General features: G+C 52.2%; 1 protein-coding gene across 1 annotated transcript in view; it reads left to right on the plus strand.

Annotated features, from left to right (window-relative positions):
- PPP1R16B (protein phosphatase 1 regulatory subunit 16B) overlaps positions 1-18975 on the plus strand; it is a 66930-nt gene that overhangs the window by 20143 nt on the left and 27812 nt on the right. The window contains exon 2 of the mRNA XM_068150128.1: positions 368-770. Coding sequence (XP_068006229.1) covers positions 524-770 — 247 coding nt within the window. The 5' untranslated portion in view covers positions 368-523. The remainder of the gene's footprint in view (positions 1-367; positions 771-18975) is intronic.

Here is an 18975-nt window from a genome sequence, read left to right on the forward strand (position 1 = left end):
GTACCTGAAGGGGGCTACAGGAAGGAGGGAGAGAGACTGTTTGCCAGGGTCTGTGGTGACAGGACTAGGGGCAATGGCTTCAAACTGGAGCAGAGCAGATGTAGACTGGATATCAGGAAGAACTTGTTCACTATGAGGGTGGTGGAACACTGAAGCAAGTTGCCCAGGGAGGTGGTTGAGGCTCTTTCCCTGGAAATATTCAAGGGGAGGCTTGAGGCAGCCCTGGGCAGCCTGATCTAGTTGAGGATGTCCCTGCTGACTGCAGGGAGGTTGCACTCGATGACCTTTGGAGGTCCCTTCCAGCCTGGACCAGTCTATGATTTGATGATGATGAGACTTGATTCCTCACCCTTCCCTCTCATTTCAGGTCCCCACCATACTCTCCTCAGCCCCTGGGATGGGCCTGCCCCAGCCTGGCCTCAAGATGCTGGAATAGCAGCAGGCGGCGGCGAGCCAGAGGACCTGCGGTGGGACGTTGCTTCCCGCTGGCACATCCTTCGCCCCCTCTCTCTCAGCAGAAGCAATGGATGCCCACGTGGACCTGCTGACCGAGCTGCAGCTGCTGGACAAGGTGCCCACCCTGGAGAGGCTGCGGGCAGCCCAGAAGCGGAGGGCTCAGCAGCTGAAGAAGTGGGCGCAGTATGAGAAGGAGATGCAGCACAAGAAGCGGAAGCACGAGAAGAAGAGGAACGCTGTGAACAGAAAGAAAGTGTCCTTTGAAGCCAGCGTGGCTCTGCTGGAGGCCTCTCTGAGGAACGACTTGGAGGAAGGTACAGCACTTAGCATCATCAAATGCTTTGGGTTGGAAGAGACTCTTTAAAGGTCATCCAGTCCAATCCCTCCCCTGCAGTCAGCAAGGGTGTTGCAACTAGGGCCCCAGATAACCTGAGCTGGAATGATTCCAGGGTTCATTTGTGTCTGTGGTGTGCAGAGGACTACCACGGATATGGTTTTGGTCCCGAGAGCGTTGCCATCTCTGCTGTAGCTGTGGGGACCTCAGAGCACTGTGTGACAGCAGCGTTACCTAGATTGACATCGGGAGTGGGCACAGGAGTGCCAGGATAGAGCGGGAGTCGTGGCCAAGATCTGGGGAGAGGGAGGCAGCCTTCATCTGTCCTTTTCACACTTTCTACTCACAGAAGGTGTGAAATGCTTCTTTGCCTTCTGGGTGTGCCTGGTTTAGTGGTTTTCTGGAAGTCTGTCACAGGGATTTTCATGTCAGTGTAAATCTCCTCAGCTTCCCTGCTTGGGGGGATGGTTTGAAAGCCACACGGATGTATGCATTTCTTTTTCTCTCTTCCAGCTCCTGAAAAGCATAGGCTCTGCTTAGTGCTTCCTACAGGAGAGAACTGCAGGTTGTTCAGAAATTGGTTTAATTGCACATTTCAAAGTGGATCAAAGTGCTTTGGTTTTGCTTCAAAGTCTGATAGGAGGGGGAAAAAAACAACCCAGTTGAAAAGTCAGTCTCCATTAGCCTCAGCACAGCACGGTGGGGGAGAAACCTGTAAGCTCTGGGGAGCTGGAGCTTGCTTCTCAGCAGGAGACCTGAAGCAGCCTTTGGAGTTGCTGCTCTACCAGGTAGCAAAAGTGCTGTCATCTCCTTGGTCCCTTGGCATGGCAGAGACAAAGGGGGTGCTTAGGAGATCTTGCCCACTTGAGTTGCATCTCTGCTGGTGAGCGCTGCTTTGGTGTCCAGCATCTCTTGCAAGAAGCGATATATGCTTCACTGGTAGGGGTGTGGAAGGCAAGGATCTCACCTTGTCTTGTGAGGAATCTACCCAAAGTCCTGTCCTTGTTTCTCAGAAGGCCTTTTGTGCACCATGCCTTGTCCTTGTGCTCCTGATTTGCACCTGTCAGGGAACGCAGTGCTTCGGAGAGCAGCGATGCCTGCCTGGGCTGCGTGTTACAAGCCCTTGCCAAGCCCTGCTGTGTGTCTGTGCCTTTGTGTGTGTTTGTAGCCTCTCTCTAGGAGAGCAGAGCTGTGATAATGCTCTGCAAGCTGCAGGCTTTCATTTGCTTCTTCCCTGCCTTAGAGGTTTAACAGTTGCTTGCAGCTCTTTGCCGCAGTGGACCTGTGCTTCTGTCTAGGAGCTGTCGTAGTCTTCTAGGAGAGCCCCAGTGGTGAAGCCCAGCAGAGCCCCACTGTGAAACTGTGTCTAGTGGTACTGCCTGGGATGACAGAGTTCAGGCTGATATCTGCCTGTGCTGGCAGACTCTTGACAGGGTATAGCTCTGGGGGTTGTACCCCGTGAATCACAGAATCAGCCAGGTTGGAAAAGACCTCAGAGCTCATCAAGTCCAACCTATTACCCAATACCTAACACCTCCTGACAACTAAACCATGGCTCCAAGTGCCACATCCAATCCTCTTTAAACACCTCCAGGGATGGTGACTCCACCACCTCCCTGGGCAGCACATTCCAGTGGCCAATTACTCTTTCTGTGAAGAACTTTCTCCTCACAGTGACAAGTGGCAGGGCTGGGGTGAGTAACAAGTGCTTCATCAGTGCCTCTGGGCAGTGCTTGGGCTGGAGGGTGTGATGGGGCCATCAAGGGTGTAAGAGGCTCAGCCTTGTAGTTTGGCTTTCTGCACTTCTCCTGTCTGGATCTGTGTGGCTTGGAAGGAGGAAAGCTCCTTCCCTGTCTGCCTTTCAGACACTTGCTTATGTTTGTGCAGAAGTGGTGAAGCTGTTTGCAGACATGGCACCAGTGGAGGGGGGTTGTGCACCCTGATGGTGGGGAGCAGGCAGGGCTGGCAGCTCTTCAGGCAGCAGCATTAACATACTGGTGTCTGAGGTCCTGTGGCTGATGGTTTTGCACCACGTGTGGACAGAGATACTTCGTGCTGGGGGTGCAGGAGCTGAGCTTTCAGCTCACAGCTTTGCTCCTTTCATCCTGTAAGGAAAAGCCCTCTGCTGCAGATCTCCTGGTGCTGTAATTGTGGTGACCTCTTTCTATAGCCCAGCCCAGGCTTTAACCATCCTTGCTCTTTCTGATGGGATGCTGGTCACACCAAACACGATGCAGGCACTTCCCTGCTCAGTGGAAAATCAACCTCTCCCCCACCAGACTGGAAAGAGACCCTATCCCTGGTGGCAGAGGTGCTGGACTCCACATCTGGATTCTTCAGATGCCTCAAGCTATTAAATTCAGTTTGGCTTGTGGTCAGTTAAGGCCTCAAAACCAAGTGTGGGCAGCTTCTGCCCCTGGTCTGCCCAATCTGTGCCGTGGGACGAGGGCAGAGGGGAGCAGGGCAGAGTCAAACCCAGATGCCAAAGTGGGAAAGTTCCTTACCAAGTGCCCAAGGCCAAAGTGAGGGAATTCGTGGGCTTTTGGAGGTCCCAGGTGATTATTCCATCTATGAATCATCTTTTGTTTCCACGTGGGAAGTGGAGGGGGAGGTGAAATATAAATGATTAAGCAGCTGAGAAGTTAGCAGGAGGAAGGTTAGAGCTGGGGGTGCAGCTGGCACGTGTCACCTCCCAGCTGCCTCGGAGAGGGTCGGGTGTGCCACTTCCAGCTTTTGATTCTTTTTGGTTGTTTTTCTGCACTTTTGTATTTATTCTTAACGTTCTGACTCCTGGAGTGGGAGAGGGGATGCAGTAGGCGTTGTGCAATGAAACTGGGGTAAAGAGAGCAGAGCTGGGTACTGAGCTGGCTTTGTGTTGGGAAGGAGGTGTCTCGTTGCTGTGATCTAACCTCCTGATGGAGGTGGGTTGAGCACTGTGGGATGGAGTCAGGGGGTGCCAGACCTTGCCCCTGCTCTTCAGGGAGCACTCCCATGTCCCTGAGGACCTGGATGTACCAACTTCATTGTCCATTGCCTGTGCCTTGCCCAGGTGTAGCTGACAGAGCAGCACTTGCTGTGCTCTGTGCCCTGTGGCACCTCCCCTTGTCCCTTTTCCTTCTGCTGTCGATGGCACGGCCCCAGGGCTGAGCCACCCCTCCTTCCCACCCACCCTGTGACCTCTCTGGCTCTGCAAATGTGACAGCCTCACAGGAGAAGACTTCTTTCCCATGTAAGAAACCCATTTTGTCTGCATCTGATGAGTCCAGGGGTGACAGGGCACGTCAGGGAATTGCTGTGTCTCAGTGTGGTGGAGAAGCAGGACTGAAGGCAAGAGCTCCAAGCCCTGGTGTGGGCAGGAGCTGTGAAGGGGTGACAGCTCTTGCCTGCTTGTTCCTCACATCTTCTGCAACAGATCTGTCAAAATATCCCAGGGTTAACAAACAAGTTGCTATTAAAAGCTCCTGTGGGTCTCTGCTGACAGAAGCAGGGTAGGGAGCACATAGCAAGCATGCTGGCGGCAGGTGTGAGCAGACAGACGCTCTGGGGAGAAGAAGGTGATGGGCAGTGACCCAGGACCTAGGGCAGGGGTCCTGCTGGACTGCAGCATCCTGGCTGGGACCTTCTGTTTGGAGAGCTGAAATACCTACAGACAGTTCAGGGGTGAGCTCCAAGGTGAGAGCAGAATACTCCCAGTTGCCACACTGGAGCCACTCCACTCTGCCCGTGGAGCAGCTGGGAAAGGCATCACACACTGTGACTGGCTTAAGTGGAGGTATGTTCAAGCCCTCACCCAGCTGTAGGCAGGATCTGAGCTGGCTGCAGGAAGACTGTGCAGAGGGGAGGACATATGGTCCACTCAGAGCTTGCAGGGAGCAGCAGTGTACAACCTTGGGGCTGTTGCAGTGGCTGTGGAGCAGAGTTACTTTACAATCCAATAAAGCAAGGCTTTACAAGCTGCTGTGCTAATTGCAAAGAAATAGGGAGGGCTGCTGAAGGCTGTCACCCCTTGAGGCCACTCTGCAAGGTGAAGATCTGAAACCATGGGGAGGAGGCTGGTCCCACTGTTCCCAGGGCAGCGCCTCATCCCCAAAAGCAGCCCTGGCTGCTGCAGGGCTGTCATGTCTATGTCTTTCTACATCACTGAGCTCCCATACAAGCAGCCCCAAAGTGCAGGAAGGTGAGCTGGTGTCCTGTAAATAGAAAAATGACATCCCCAAAGGTGGGTAAATGGCTGCTCTGCAGACGTGTGGCATTTGCTGCCTGGACAGCCCTTTGCACACCTAACTTGTGTGCAGCGGGAGCTCCCACTTGAAGCTGGAGCTGTTAGTGTTAGCTGGGGGGTGAGCTGTGCTCCCTTCAGTGAACCAGCAGAGAAATAAAGCCCCCAAAGGACTGACTCACCTTCCAGCAGTGCTGGAGGTGCCCTGGTTTCTCCTGCTCTGGATGAGATCTGCCTCCCTGCAGGCACCCTCTGCCCTCCCCCTCCCCAGCCAGCGCTCTGGGAAGCCTCGCTGCAAAGTCCTTCAGCTCCCAACCTTCTGGCACTTCATCCTCCAAGCAAAAACTTTGTCAGAGCCAGAGTGTTGCATAAACCAACTCTTCTGCAGAAGTTTAACCATGCAGATCCTTATGGCTGGTGAGCCAGAAAGTGAATGAAAACTTGGGCTTGGCGACCTTGGAGCTGGCAGCCGTCAGAGCGGTTCCCGTTGGCAGAGCAGCGGGCACAGGCCTGGGTGCTGTGCCAGCGTGGAGAAGATTTCCCCAGGGAGGGTGTAAGTACTGACCACTTTATTTGTGTAAATCCACCACCCCTCCAGACATGTTTCTCTTCTTGCCTCTTTCAACCTGCTGTAAGCATGTAGTGGTGCCCAGCTTGTGAACTCTTCCAGGAGCCATCCCCAGGTAGCTCCTGCCCTGCTCCCTCTGCGTCTTCCTGGAGCGAGCCCAACCTTGTCATTTGCAAAGGCACTCTAAAAAAGAGGCCCTAATTAGTGTCTATAAATTGCTTTCTCTAACCTTTCCAAGTTGATGTGATCTGTTCCCTTGTTACTAAAAACCTTTTATGAGGTGCCTTAATTTTCCACCCACATTATTCGTCTCCTGAAGCTTTTTACATGGGCTTCCTGTGTCCAAGTCTGAGCGAGTGCGTTTATCTGTCTGAGAAGACTTTTCTCCTGGGCTTTGTGCCCTTTGAAGGGCTCTGAGAATTAGAAAGAAAGGAGGAAAAGAAACCCACATCTCTTTTATCCCCAGCAGTCTGCGTGTATCTCTGGGTAGTTGGGCAGTGACTCCAGGCAGAAAGGAAGAGTTTCTGCTCACTTAACAAAGGCATTGCTGGAGTTTTCAGCTCCATCGGCGTGGAAATGAAAGCTGTCCTCTCTGGGAAGCTGTGTGTGGGAGCCCTTGGCAAGGCTGGGGTTTGTTAATTTTGTTAATGGGGCTTGGTGTCTCTTCCAAAAGCACATATTTGGCCATGTTTAACTTGGCTTTTTCGTGCAATCTGGAGGTGATGCCAACGCAGGGTGGTTTGCATATGGCAGCTAACTAGGTGGCATCTGGGAGCACGAGCAATATTGAATGTGCAACTTCCTCTGTTGTCATAACAAGTAAATAATCTTTTTTTCCCCCTCCCTCTGAATTCCTGTCATTTCAATCAAGTGGGAAAATTACTTCCATAAGAGTTTGAGATGCCACTTTACCTCTTTGGAAGGAAAGCAGTGCATAAATGCTCCCCTTCTCTGGGCCAGCCCCAGCACCTCAATGTCTGTCTTGCAGTGAGGGGCTCAAAAACTGAAGCCAGTGTTTGAGGTGTGGCCTGACCAGTGCTGAATACAGGGAAACAATCACATCCTTCCTCCTGCTGGCTACACTGCTCCTGAGACAGTCCAGATAATTAATAAACATTGGATTTAGAATAGAATAGACCAGGTTGGAAGAGACCTTTGAGATCATCATGTCCAGCTTATCACCCAACACCAATCAACTAAACCATGGCACCAAGCACCCCATCCAGTCTCTTCTTAAAACAGCTCCAGTGATGGTGACTCCACCACCTCCCTGGGCAGCCCATTCCAATGGGCAATCACTCTCTCTATGAGGAATTTCTTCCTAATGTCCAGCCTAAACCTCCCCTGGCGCAGCTTGAGACTGTGTCCTCTTGTTCTGGTGCTGGTTTGAACCACTTGCCCCTCCTGTAAAGACAATCTGTTGGGATTCAAGGTGTTTTACATCAGAGACTGACCACTAACTGCTGCCAAGCCCAGGTTTTGGGTTTTCCTGATCTGGATTAATTGGAGGATGAGCAGAGGGCTGGAGGTCCTCTCCTATGGGCAGACTGAGAGAGTTGAGGCTGTTCAGTCTGGAGAGGAGCAGGCTCCGAGGAGACCTTCTTGTGGCCTTCCAGGATCTGCAGGGGGCTACAAGAATGCTGGGGAGGGACTGTTTAGGGTGTCAGGGAGTGGTAGGACTGGAGGAATGGAACAAAAATAGAAGTGGGTAGATACTTCTTCCTAACATCCAATCTGTTCTTCCCCATGAGGGTGGTGAGAGCCTGGCACAGGTTGCCCAGGGAGGTGGTGGAAGCCTCATGCCTGGAGGTTTTTGCAGCCAGGCTGGATGTGGCTGTGAGCAACCTGCTGCAGTGTGAGGTGTCCCTGCCTGTGGCAGGGGGGTTGGAACTAGATGATACCTGAGGTCCCTTCCAGCCCTAACAATTCTATGATTTAATTGGCTTCTAAAATTTGGCTACAGTGTGTTTTGGAGGAGAAACTTGGAGCTGTTGCTTCCTTGGCTGCATGGGAAAGGAAGACAGGCGAGCTGGGCATGGCTTTGGTTTGGGGGTGGTGTCGATGGTTGCTTCTTAATGCCACTATGAGTAAAGAGTTTCCCTTCCAAAAGGAGAGCTGGGCACTGGGGAGTAACAGCTGAAGCTCTCAGGGTTGTGCATGCAAGGTGCAGTAGGCTGTCTGCGTAAGGTCACCATCTGCTCTGCAAACCCTGCTCGGCCAACTCACGGCAGGGAGAGCTCAGGACGCAGTGCTGGGGATGTCAGACTTCTGTCAGCCCAAGGCAGGTTGTCAGTGGGACACCTTAGTTCAACCAGGTGCCCAGGGATGTTCCTGCATATGACCAAGGGCTAAATCCTGGTGTTTAACCTTTCCCTTCCCTGTCCTGGTTGCTCAGCATCCGAGGGCATGGAGGCAGCTTTGTGTGGCTGCTAATTTTCTGCTTGCTGCAGGCTCCCAAGTTTCATAGTTTCATTCAGGGTTGGAAGGGACCACAAGGATCATCTAGTTCCAACCTCCCTGCCATGGGCAGGGACACCCCACACTAGATCAGGCTAGCCAGAGCCTCATCCAGCCTGCTCTTAAACACTCCCAGGGACGGGGTGTTGAAGCCAGGACTTCCTGACCTGAGCTGGATCACACCTGCTGATGTATCAGTGGCTTTTTCTAGCCAGTAACTTCCCAGTTTGGTTGTGAGCTCTCTCTGGGAGGAATCACTGCCTGCCACCAGCACAAGGGACCATGGAACCTTCTTCACAGAAGGAGGAAGAGTCCCAGTCAATAAAGCATAAGGATGGGATGCAAAGCAAAACACAGGAGGATAAATACAAGCAAGTAGGAAAACCATGCAGAACTGAATGAGGAGGTGCAGCCATGGCCCTGGCTGTGGGCTGGATCAGGCATGGAAAGCAGCAAGCCAGGCTGCCTGCTCAGGGGGATAACAGTGTGGAAGGGCTGCTTGCTGCAGCCCAGCCAGCTCCTCGCTCCAGGGGGCTGTGACATGGGATTTCTTGCAGGCAACATATTTCTTGCCTGCCTGGCTGCCTTCCAGCTATGTGCTGTTTCCTCTGCCTGCTCTGTCCCACTCCAGTAACGAGGAACCAGAGAGTGCAAACAGCAGCTCAGCTGGGGACCTCTGCTATCTTCTGTGTGATAAGCAGCAGCGACCTGGAGTGAAAAATCTTCTGTCTACCCACCCTGGGCATGGCCTCTGACAGCCATGGCTCTGCCTGCCTGCCTGCCATGCTGTGTTGTGATATCTGATCCAGCTCTGTCTAAAGGACATGGGATGTGAGCCTGGTCCCGGCCAAGAGCTTGCTGCTACCTGGCATTTTGCAGCATCATTCTGTTCTCAAGTGCACTGTCAAAACCAAACCCACAAACAGCCCACAGCTCTGCAGCCAGCTATCAACTCTTCTTTGCAAATGAGTACTGGTGAGGAAGTGGTTCTTTGGTGGGGGGGGTGAAGCCTCCTTGCAGGTCTAAACCTCATGTGGCTGTGTTGCCCTGATGCAGTTGAAACTGCAGTGCTTGGATGTATTTTCTGGGCAGGAGGAACTTGGCTGTAAGCTGTGGCTGCAGGCTCTGCTTTCTGCCCCTTCTCCAGGTCAAGGAGAGCTTGAAAAGTGGATTCAAGCTACTTTATTGGGGCTTTCCCCCCACCCCAGATTTAAACTCCTGCCTCTCTGGGTTGGGGCCAGCTCAGCTGGTGTAGATTTCTTCCCCTTGGAATCGTGGAAAATAGAGGTTGAGAGGGCTTCAGGAGGTCATGTAATCCACCTCCTGCCCCAAGGCAGGATCAACTGTATCTAAAATGCTTGCTAATGAGGTTGGAGTTAGGTATCTCAGTGTATTTATAGGCACCTCCACAGCACAGGAGCATACATACCTGTGCACATGGCCCTGCTTCTCATTCAGGTGCTGCATGGTTTTCCTACTTGCTTATGTTTCTCCTCCTGTGTTTTGCTTTGCATCCCATCCCTACTCATTACTGCCTGGGACTCTTCCTCCTTCTGTGAAGAATGTTCCAGTTCTTTGAGACTATTTGCTATGGCTGTGCCTCAGAACCTCGTGCAGAGCTGCTTTGACATACACTATCACTGCTTGTGGGTTTTTTGCCTCTGGAGCCTGGCCAGATCTTTGGGAAACCTTATCACCCACTGCAAATGTCTGGACAAAAAAGAAAATATTGAAGGGGAAAAAAAGAAAGAAAGGAGGAAAAAAAAAAGAGAGCTCCTGGCAGCTTTGCCTACCCCCTAACCATCACCCAAAGGATGCTAAATAGGCCAGGAAGCAAACTGTTTAATTCTGCCTGCTGATGCCTTTGTAATCAAGAGCCAAGATGCAATCAAGCACCCTGCACTCCCTTTAATTCAGGGAACAAGAGCCCATGTGCAGCTACTAGCAGGTGGATGCAGTTTCCACTGAGGTCCCTGCAGTTTGCAGCTGCCTGTGGCTGGATTTGGCCTCTGGATTTCCCCAGGCAGCCCGAGGCAGGCTTGCTGCAAACATTGCTGCTGCAGGAAACTGGCTGTGGGCTCCTCTGTTGTGTTTCTCTTGCCCTGCATGCATTTTATAAAGCTTGCAGCACAGAACCAGGAAATCATTTGGGTTGGAAAAGACCTTTCAGACCATTGAGCCTAACCATTCACCAGGGCAGATATCAAAGGTGTGTAGAGGTGGTGCTGGGCCACACCTCGAGTACTGTGTCCAGTTCTGGGCCCCTCAGTTTAGGAAGGAGGTTGACTTGCTGGAGCGAGTCCAGAGAAGGGCAACAAAGTTGGTGAGGGGTTTGGAACACAGCCCTGTGAGGAGAGACTGAGGGAGCTGGGGCTGCTTAGCCTGGAGGAGGCTCAGAGGAGACCTTCTTGCTCTCTACAACTACCTTAAGGGAGGTTGTAGACAGGTGGAGATGGTCTCTTCTCCCAGGCAAGCAGCACCAGAACAAGAGGACACAGTCTCAGGCTGTGCCAGGGGAGGTTTAGGCTGGAGGTTAGGAGGAAATTTTACACAGAGAGAGTGATTGCCCAGTGGAACAGGCTGCCTGAGGAGGTGGTGGAGTCACCATCACTGGAGCTGTTTAAGAAGAGACTTGATAGGGTGCTTGGTGCCATGGTTTAGTTGATTAGGTGGTGTTGGATGATAGGTTGGACTCAATGATCTTGAAGGTCTCTTCCAACCTGGTCTGGTCTGGTCTGGTCTATTCTATTCTATGCTAAGGGATGTGCCAGGTCATCACTAAACCACATCCCTCAGCACCACCTCTACACAGCTGTGAAACCCCTCCAGGGATGGGGACTCCACCACTGCCCTGGGCAGCCTGTTCCAGGGTTTGATAATCCTTTCATGGAAGAATTTTTTCCCCTGATGTTTCTGTCAGAGTGGCCAAGGATTTCAAGGTGGATTCTGGATTCCCTTTTTCCTGGTGGTCTTGTCTGCTTCACCTGGCTCTGCTTTCAGAGTGGCACAGAGGACTGGTCCCTGCCATGAATGTAAGGGCACCAGGTTCTGAATTGGAACAGGGCACTTCCAAGCTCTCATTTATCTTTGTGTGCCTTTACCTGGGCTGATGAGAAATGCTATTAGTGTTAAAAAGCCAAAAGAAATCCTCCCCAAACAATAAACCCCCTGAGGGCTTACTGCTACAGTGTCTGCCTCTAAAAAAGGGGAGACTAAAGCAGGAATTAACCTGAAGGTCAGTCTCCCACACTGGTTGCCCCATCCCTGTTTCAACCCAGTTGGCAGCTGGTGGTTTCCACAGCAGAGCAGCGTTATCTGCAGGGAGCTTGTGTTCTGTGCTGTGTTACACCCACAGCTGTCTGGAAACAGCCCCAGCTGGAGTGGGTGGGGGAGATTCTGGCACCTTCAAACTGTTTCCATTCTGGTCTGATTCAGAGCAGCAAAGGTTGGAGATCAAATGCTGATACCTGTCTGGTTCTGGTTGAAAGGATGACAGCAAGATGTGATGGCTTGGTGTGTTCACAGAATCATTGAATTGTCAGGGTTGGAAGGGACCTTAAGTCCCTTCCACCCCATAGTTCCAACCCCCCTGCCATGGGCAGGGACACCTCACACTACAGCAGGTTGCTCACTGCCACATCCAGGCTGGCTGCAAACACCTCCAGGCATGAGGCTTCCACCACCTCCCTGGGCAGCCTGTGCCAGGCTCTCACCACCCTCCTGGGGAACAACTTCTTCCTAGCATCCAATCTGAATCTCCCCATTTCTAGTTTTGCTCCATCCCCCCCAGTCCTGTCACTCCCTGACACCCTCAAAAGTCCCTCCCCAGCTTTCTTGTAGCCCCCTGCAGATCCTGGAAGGCCACAATGAGGTCTTCTTGGAGCCTTCTCTTCTGCAGATTGAACAGCCCCAACTCTCTGTTTGTCTGCCTAGCAGAGCAGCTCCAGCCCTCTGCTCATCCTTGTGGCCCTTCTCTGGACACCTTCCAGCACCTCCAGAGCCTTCCTGTAATAGGGGCTCCAGAACTGACCACAGTACTCCAGCTGGCTTCCTTGTCCTATGCCATTGAGCAGACCATAGACATCCTGCAGCAGAGGTGCCCCATTCCAGTCTGAGGACTTCATGGTTTCCATTGAATATGATCCAAAGCCTTTCAAACTCTCTAATCTGAAGAGTTCTCTCTGCCCAAACCATCTGCTTCAGTACAGGTAAAATTTTGCCAGCAGGTTATTGTTGAATGGAAATTCTGAAGTCCTTAGACTGAACTGGAGCAGCTCTGCTGCACTGAGGTCTCACTGCTGCACGTCTGCTCGATGGCTTGGGACAAGGAAATCAGCTTGGCAATCCCTGGGAGTTGTCAGGAAGGAGCAGTGACTGCTGTAGATCAGAGCCATCCCACTCCTGCTAGGAATGTAGAGAGAAGAGCCTTGGGCTCAGCTCTGTCAGAGGAGACAGGTGCTGTGATTAACCTTCTGCAGAGTCCATCAGCTCTACAGAGCCCAGCACCTGACCTAGAAACCTGGGCTTGGACAACATGTGGCACTCCCATGGAGAAGGAGCTTCAGCCTGCTTCAGCTCAGACTCTTCCCATGGCTCTCAAACTTTTCAGACCTGCTTTTGGTTTTACTTTTTTTCCCCGCTTCAGATCCTGTCAGTTTGTCTTTAATTAGCAAGGCTACAGCAGGGCTCGGTGGGAACTTAAATGGGGCTCTCCCTTTAATTACAATTTTGGTTTGGTAGCCTGAAATAGCAGGAATGGGAAAGAGCCTGAGCTCCAGCAAGGAGGACACTCCCTGTAGGCTGGCAGTGCCATCCTCTTGGCTCTCAGGCAGTTGGTCACAGAATCACCAAGGTTGGAAGAGACCTCAAAGATCGTCAAGTCCAACCTGTCACCACAGACCTCATGAGTAAACCATGGCACCAAGTGCCACATCCAATCCCCTCTTGAACACCTTCAGGGATGGGGACTCCACCACCTCTGGACAGCACATTCCAATGGCTAACAACTCTCTCTGGGAAGAACTTTCTCCTGACCTTGAGCCTTAACTTCCCCTGGCACAGCTTGAGACTGTGTCCTCTTGTTCTGGTGCTGCTTGCCTGGGAGAAGAGACCAACCCCCACCTGGCTACAACCTCCCTTCAGGTAGCTGTAGAGAGTAAGAAGGTCTCCCCTGAGCCTCCTCTTCTCCAGGCTAAGCAACCCCAGCTCCCTCAGCCTCTCCTCCCAGGGCTGTGCTCCAGACCCCTCCCCAGCTTTGTTGCCCTTCTCTGGACACCTTCAAGTGTCTCAATGTCCTTCTTAAACTGAGGGGCCCAGAAGTGGACAAGGTGGTCATAGAGGTTTGTTTCCTTCTGAAGCTGATCCTGTCAAGACAATAATGAAAGTCCTGGCAGTGGCATGAGGCTCCAGCCCAGGCTGTAACCAGTCAGCTTCCAACCTGCTGCTGGCTGCTGTGCCAAAACTGCAACATCCCTGCGTTGGTAGGGTGAGAGCAGGTCATGGAGAGCTGCTGCAAGTCTATTTTGCTTTTATTTGAAGGGTCAGTGAGCTCAAAACTTCATCTCATAAGAGCATATAAGGATTCCCTGGGTGCTTTCATAGCAAATTTATCCTCCCATAACTTTAATCACGCAGCTGTGAAATCACAGATAGCTGTGAACGAGCTGCTGCTCTGCCCCCTGACCCAAAGTATTCTCATCTGCTCTGGCAATTTCCCATTGCTGTTCAGAGCAATGAAAACTGTCACTGGAGTGCTGGTCAGCACTGAAGCTGCAGCGTGGAGCCAAGCTTTGGGTCATCACTGCGCTGTGCCACTCAGCTCTGAGGTTTGCCATGTACCGGGGATGCCTGCAGCGTTGTTCTGTGTGGTTATCCTGAGGGGAGCAAGGGAGCAGGAAATATTCCATTCAAAGATTTGCCTCCCAGCAGAAGGGCAATACTTTTTTTTTCCTCCTGCTTGCCTCCTGTGAAGTGGGACTGACAGCTTGGATTGCAGCTAGAGGTGGAAGGAGCTGTGCCCAGAGCAGAGCAAGGGTGACGAGACAGAGGTCTGGCCATCTGGCTTTGCTTCATCCCTGTGGCATTCTCTTGGATTTGAAAGCTTCCAGAAACAGGTTGTTCATTCAGCCTTCCTGGACCAAGCTCTGACAGGAGCACATTCAGCTACCACTAGCTGGATGGTGCCCTGGCTGATGCAGATCCCACTGCGATACTGTGTGTGGACTACCCTGGGTGCTCCTGCTTTTGGCAGGGGGGTTGGACCCCATGATCTCTGGAGGTCCCTTCCAATCTCTAATGTACTGTCCTACTGTGATACCAGGATCAGGCTCCCCCTGAGAAGGCAGGCATGGTACTCCTAGGGAGTGTGTGTGCATCATATTCCCATGAGATACAGCACTGTGAACATCCCAGGAGAGCAGGGACATGCCCTGCCTCAGTCTGAGCGCCAGCTTGTGTCAGGGACCACCTAACCACACCAGCACACCCCCTGGGAACAGGATGCTGGGGGATCCACGTTGTGGGCATAGCCAGGGTTTGAAACAAACCCTTCCTGTGTGGCACTTCTGAAATGGGCTGAGCCAAGAGCCTTGGTGTGGCGCCCTGGCTTCACCCTGCCTGTAATGGGGACGAGCTGCTTGGCACAGGGAGAAGGACACTGCCACCAAGCATCACTTACTCTAATTAAGTTGGGGGGGACTGGTTTGTTGGGGTTTTTTTCTAATGACCTATTTTATCTCTTTGGACAGCTGCTTAACTGGGAAAGTAAGCTGGGGGCAGGGGGAGGGAAGCTGTCCTTATTTAAAAGGGTCCCCCACTTTAGCCTGGAAATCTGGGCCAGATCCGCTGGTACCTGCAGGCTGCTTTCTGTGACCCTGGTGAGGAAAGCAGCCAGAAATGTCACTTCAGAGCTGTTGTGCTTTGCTTGATGAATCTGGATCAGTGTCTCTCCCCTTCCTAATCAGGTTAGTTTTCCTTTGATCTACCCCTGTTAAGAGAAACCTAAACTGATTTAGCTGCTCCCATCCCTTTGCCATTTGCCTGCTGGCTCTTCCCACGAAGCCCCCTCGGCTCTGCCTCAATCACTGTGGAGCTGCCTGATGCTCTAGCAGGTGACACTCCAGTGTATAACTTAGCCAATATCCACTGGGAAGGTTTTGCCAGATGTTTTGTTTGATTTGATTTGACTTTGTTTTTTGGACAGATGAGCTTGGCATTGGCAAATGCAGGAGAAGACAATTGCTGGTAGCTGTCAGAAGGAAAGCACTAATTGTCAGTCATGTTTTATTGAGCCCCTGTTGAACTGATTTGCTGTGGAACACATCATTTCCTTGCACTCTTTCTTCAGGAAATCTGATTTGTTTATTTTGATGTGAGCTCTGCTCTCTTGGTGATGGTGATGTATGCCAACATAGAAGGGGGTGGTGGAAACTAGCTCAGGGTTACAATCTGTGACACCTGGAAATTTAAACCACCCATTTTTAGGAGCACAAAGCCTTTATCTGTGCTGGTGTGCCATAAAATCATTGCAGATGTGTCCTCCCTGTCACTTTTCTGTGTTAAACCCTTTCCATGCCTGTGATTGACAGCACTGCTAGAGCACAGAATGGTAGGGGCTGGGAGGGACCTCTGGAGATGGTCGAGGCCAACCCCTCTGCCAGGGCAGCTTCACTTAGAGCAGACATCCAGGCAGGTTTGGATGGACTCCAGAGCTGGAGACTCCATCACCTCTCTGGGCAGCCTGCTCCAGCGTTCCACCACCCCCAACGTAAAGAAGTTTCTCCTCACGTTTAGATGAAGCTTCCTGTGTTCAAATTTTGGGCTCATTACCTTTTGTCCTGCCACTGGGCAGCGCTGAAAACAAAACAGTCCCTACCCTCCTGCCACCCACCCTGTAAGCACTGATAAGAGCAGCAGGGTTTAGTCAATGCAGTGGCTCGTTTGATTGCTCTGAACGGGTTTGAGAAGGGCCCTCCAGTTACCGTGGGACGAGGCAGGGCTCGCTGGGGCAGATTTGGGCTCTCCGCCTCGCTGCGGAGCTTGGCTGCGGCGCTGTCCTTGCCGGGGCTCGGAACAGCAGCGAGGCAGCAGCGTCCTCGGGGATCGCTCCCTTAGCAAAGCTGCTGGGGCAGTCGAGAAGGAAACAAGAGTTTTGTAGCGAGTTATCCACCGTGGTGGTTGTGTGTGATGTCTAAAATGTGCTTAATGCACTCAAGCAGGCTGGAAGGGCAGGTGGAGGAAAGGGACACCTTCCCCCGATGCTCACACAGCCCCTCCCTGCCTCCAGACTGGTTTGGGTTTTCTCTTGTGGTAAGTTGAGCAGGGCTTAGCTGAGCTCTTTTCCCTTGAGAAAGGGAAGTGTTGCCTGTCAGGGGAGAAGTGGTACCCTCTGTGACATGGGCATGTGGGGAGCTCATCCAGGATTGTGGCCAAATAGGACCCATCAGTGGGTCAACATAGCCTGGCCCCTGCCCTTCACTGCTGGTTTAGTCCTGGGGATGTGCTTCAACAGCACATTTCTCCTCTGGAAATAGCAGAAAGTTTGGGATAGCCAGGCAAGAAGTTGAGGCAACCTTGTCATAGAAGTTTGGTCCACTCTCTGAAGAAACAGCTTGATTTGAATGCTCTGAGGTGGAGGAAGGAGGGAAGGGCCAGATGGCTGCAAAGCATCCTCGAGCTGCTGACAATGCAATGATCTCTTAGAAGAGTCCCCTGAAGAACCTTTTCCAAACGCTCTTGGATGTTGACTGCAGAACAGAAATCCAGGAGGAGGGGTTGCACATCTTGCCCAGCTGCTCTGGGACTCAGGTCTACCTCAATTCCCATCAGGTGGGGGCTGTAGTGACTGGTGCTGGTGGGCTGGTGCTGGGGTGGAGGAGGTGGCTTTGCCTTACGTCTTGTTCCCTTCCCACGGTGACTCTGCCTATCGCAGCTGCTGTGATTTGTTCCTCTCCACCTGCAGTGGGGATGGCCTTGTTTGAACCTCACCCTCGTGTGCTGAGCAATCAGAGAATCAATAAGGTTGGAAGAGACCTCAGAGATCATCAAGTCCAACCTATTACCTAATACCCAACACCTCCTGACAACTAAACCATGGCTCCAAGTGCCACATCCAATCCTTTCTTGAACACCCCCAGGGATGGAGACTCCACCACCTCCCTGGGCAGCACATTCCAATGGCCAATCTCTCTTTCTGGGAAGAACTTTCTCCTCACCTCCAGCCTAAACTTCCCCTGGCACAGCTTGAGACTGTGTCCTCTTGTTCTGGTGCCTCTTGCCTGGGAGGAGAGACCAACCCCCACCTGGCTCCAACCTCCCTTCAGGTAGTTGTAGACAGCAAGAAGGTCTGCCCTGAGCCTCCTCTTCTCCAGGCTAAGCAACCCCAGCTCCCTCAGCCTCTCCTCACAGGGCTGTGCTCCAGACCTCTCCCCAGCCTTGTTGCTCCTCTTTTATGGCTGCTTTATTTACTGAGCTCCCTGGTGCATACATTCTCCCCTTTCACCTTCTTGGTGCTGTTGTGAACAGAGCATCTCAAACCAATTTGCTTTACTGGGTGTCTCTAGAGATACAGCCCACGTGAGGAACAGCCTCACTGGGGACCATGGCTCCAGCAGTGAAGAGGTTAATGTCTGTGCCAAGAGCTGGCTGTGCCTCATGCCAATCCTGATTGCCATCTTGCTCCTTTTAGCCCCCACAGTTGTTCTGTCCCCAGAGCACTGTACGTGGCCATTTGATCCAGGAGGGACAAATGCTTGTTGGGAATCTGTTCCCTGCTCCAGTGCTCCTGGTGCCCTGTTAGGGTGGAAGAGGAGCCTGCTGCTCCTTCTTGTGTCTTTATTTATTTAGAATAAACCAAACCAGGTTGGAAGAGACCTTCAAGATCATCGCATCCAACCCATCAACCAATCCAACCCACCCAAACAGCTAACCCATGGCACCAAGCACCCCATCAAGTCTTCTCCTGAACACCTCCAATGATGGTGACCCCACCACCTCCTTGGGCAGCCCATTCCAATGGGCAATCACTCTCTCTGTATAGAACTTCTTCCTAACATCCAACCTGAACCTCCCCTGGCACAGCCTGAGACTGTGTCCTCTTGTTCTGGTACTGGCTGCCTGGGAGAAGAGACCAACCTCTGCCTGTCTACAACCTCCCTTCAGGTAGCTGTAGAGAGTGATAAGGTCACCCCTGAGTCTCCTCTTCTCCAGGTTGAGCAACCCCAGCTCCCTCAGTCTTTCCTCACAGGGCTTGTGTTCCAAACCCCTCCCCAACTTCGTTGCCCTTCTCTGAACTCATTCCAGCAAGTCAACCTCCTTCCTAAACTGAGGGGCCCAGAACTGTCCTCCAACTGAAAGGACCTGGTTATGGGTGGAGATCTTGGCCAGCAAAATGTGCTCCATCCCTTAATACTGAATCACAGTTCAGGCAACCAGGACCTATTTTAGCTCACATTTTGCTGGTGATCCTCTCCTTCCCAAGTGTACTGGATGGAGGAAAGGTGTGTGGAGCCCAGCCAGAGGTTCCAGCTGTAGGAGCTGGCAGCAGCCAGGGCAGCAGCAGCCCTGTGTTTGTTTTTCAAAGGGGAATAGCTGCAATTTGGTTCAAGGTTTGTAGGTCAGGTTTCCATTATACAACTGTACTGGTTGCAGCTGCTCCTTGTGAGATCCAGACCTTGCTGGATCCTCCTGGTCTGGGGGGTGCCTTTCCCCAGGAATTATTCTTTGTACAATCCTAGAATAGTTTGAATCAGAAAGAATGTTTTAGAGGTCATCTGGCCTGACCTCTCTGCAGTGAGCAAATGGGATGGACACCTTTATGATGAGGTGCACAGGGACAACCAGGATTTCTCTGTTGTAGCTCTGACTGGGGTGGTAGTGGAGGCTTGGAGTGGGGTTTGCTTCTGTGACATGTGGGAAACATCTCAGGAGTGTTTGTTACACACA

The sequence above is a fragment of the Melanerpes formicivorus genome, unplaced genomic scaffold (assembly GCF_026170545.1).
Source record: "Melanerpes formicivorus ecotype bairdi unplaced genomic scaffold, bMelFor1.0.p_v2 SCAF_19, whole genome shotgun sequence".
Classification (NCBI taxonomy): Eukaryota; Metazoa; Chordata; class Aves; order Piciformes; family Picidae; genus Melanerpes; species Melanerpes formicivorus.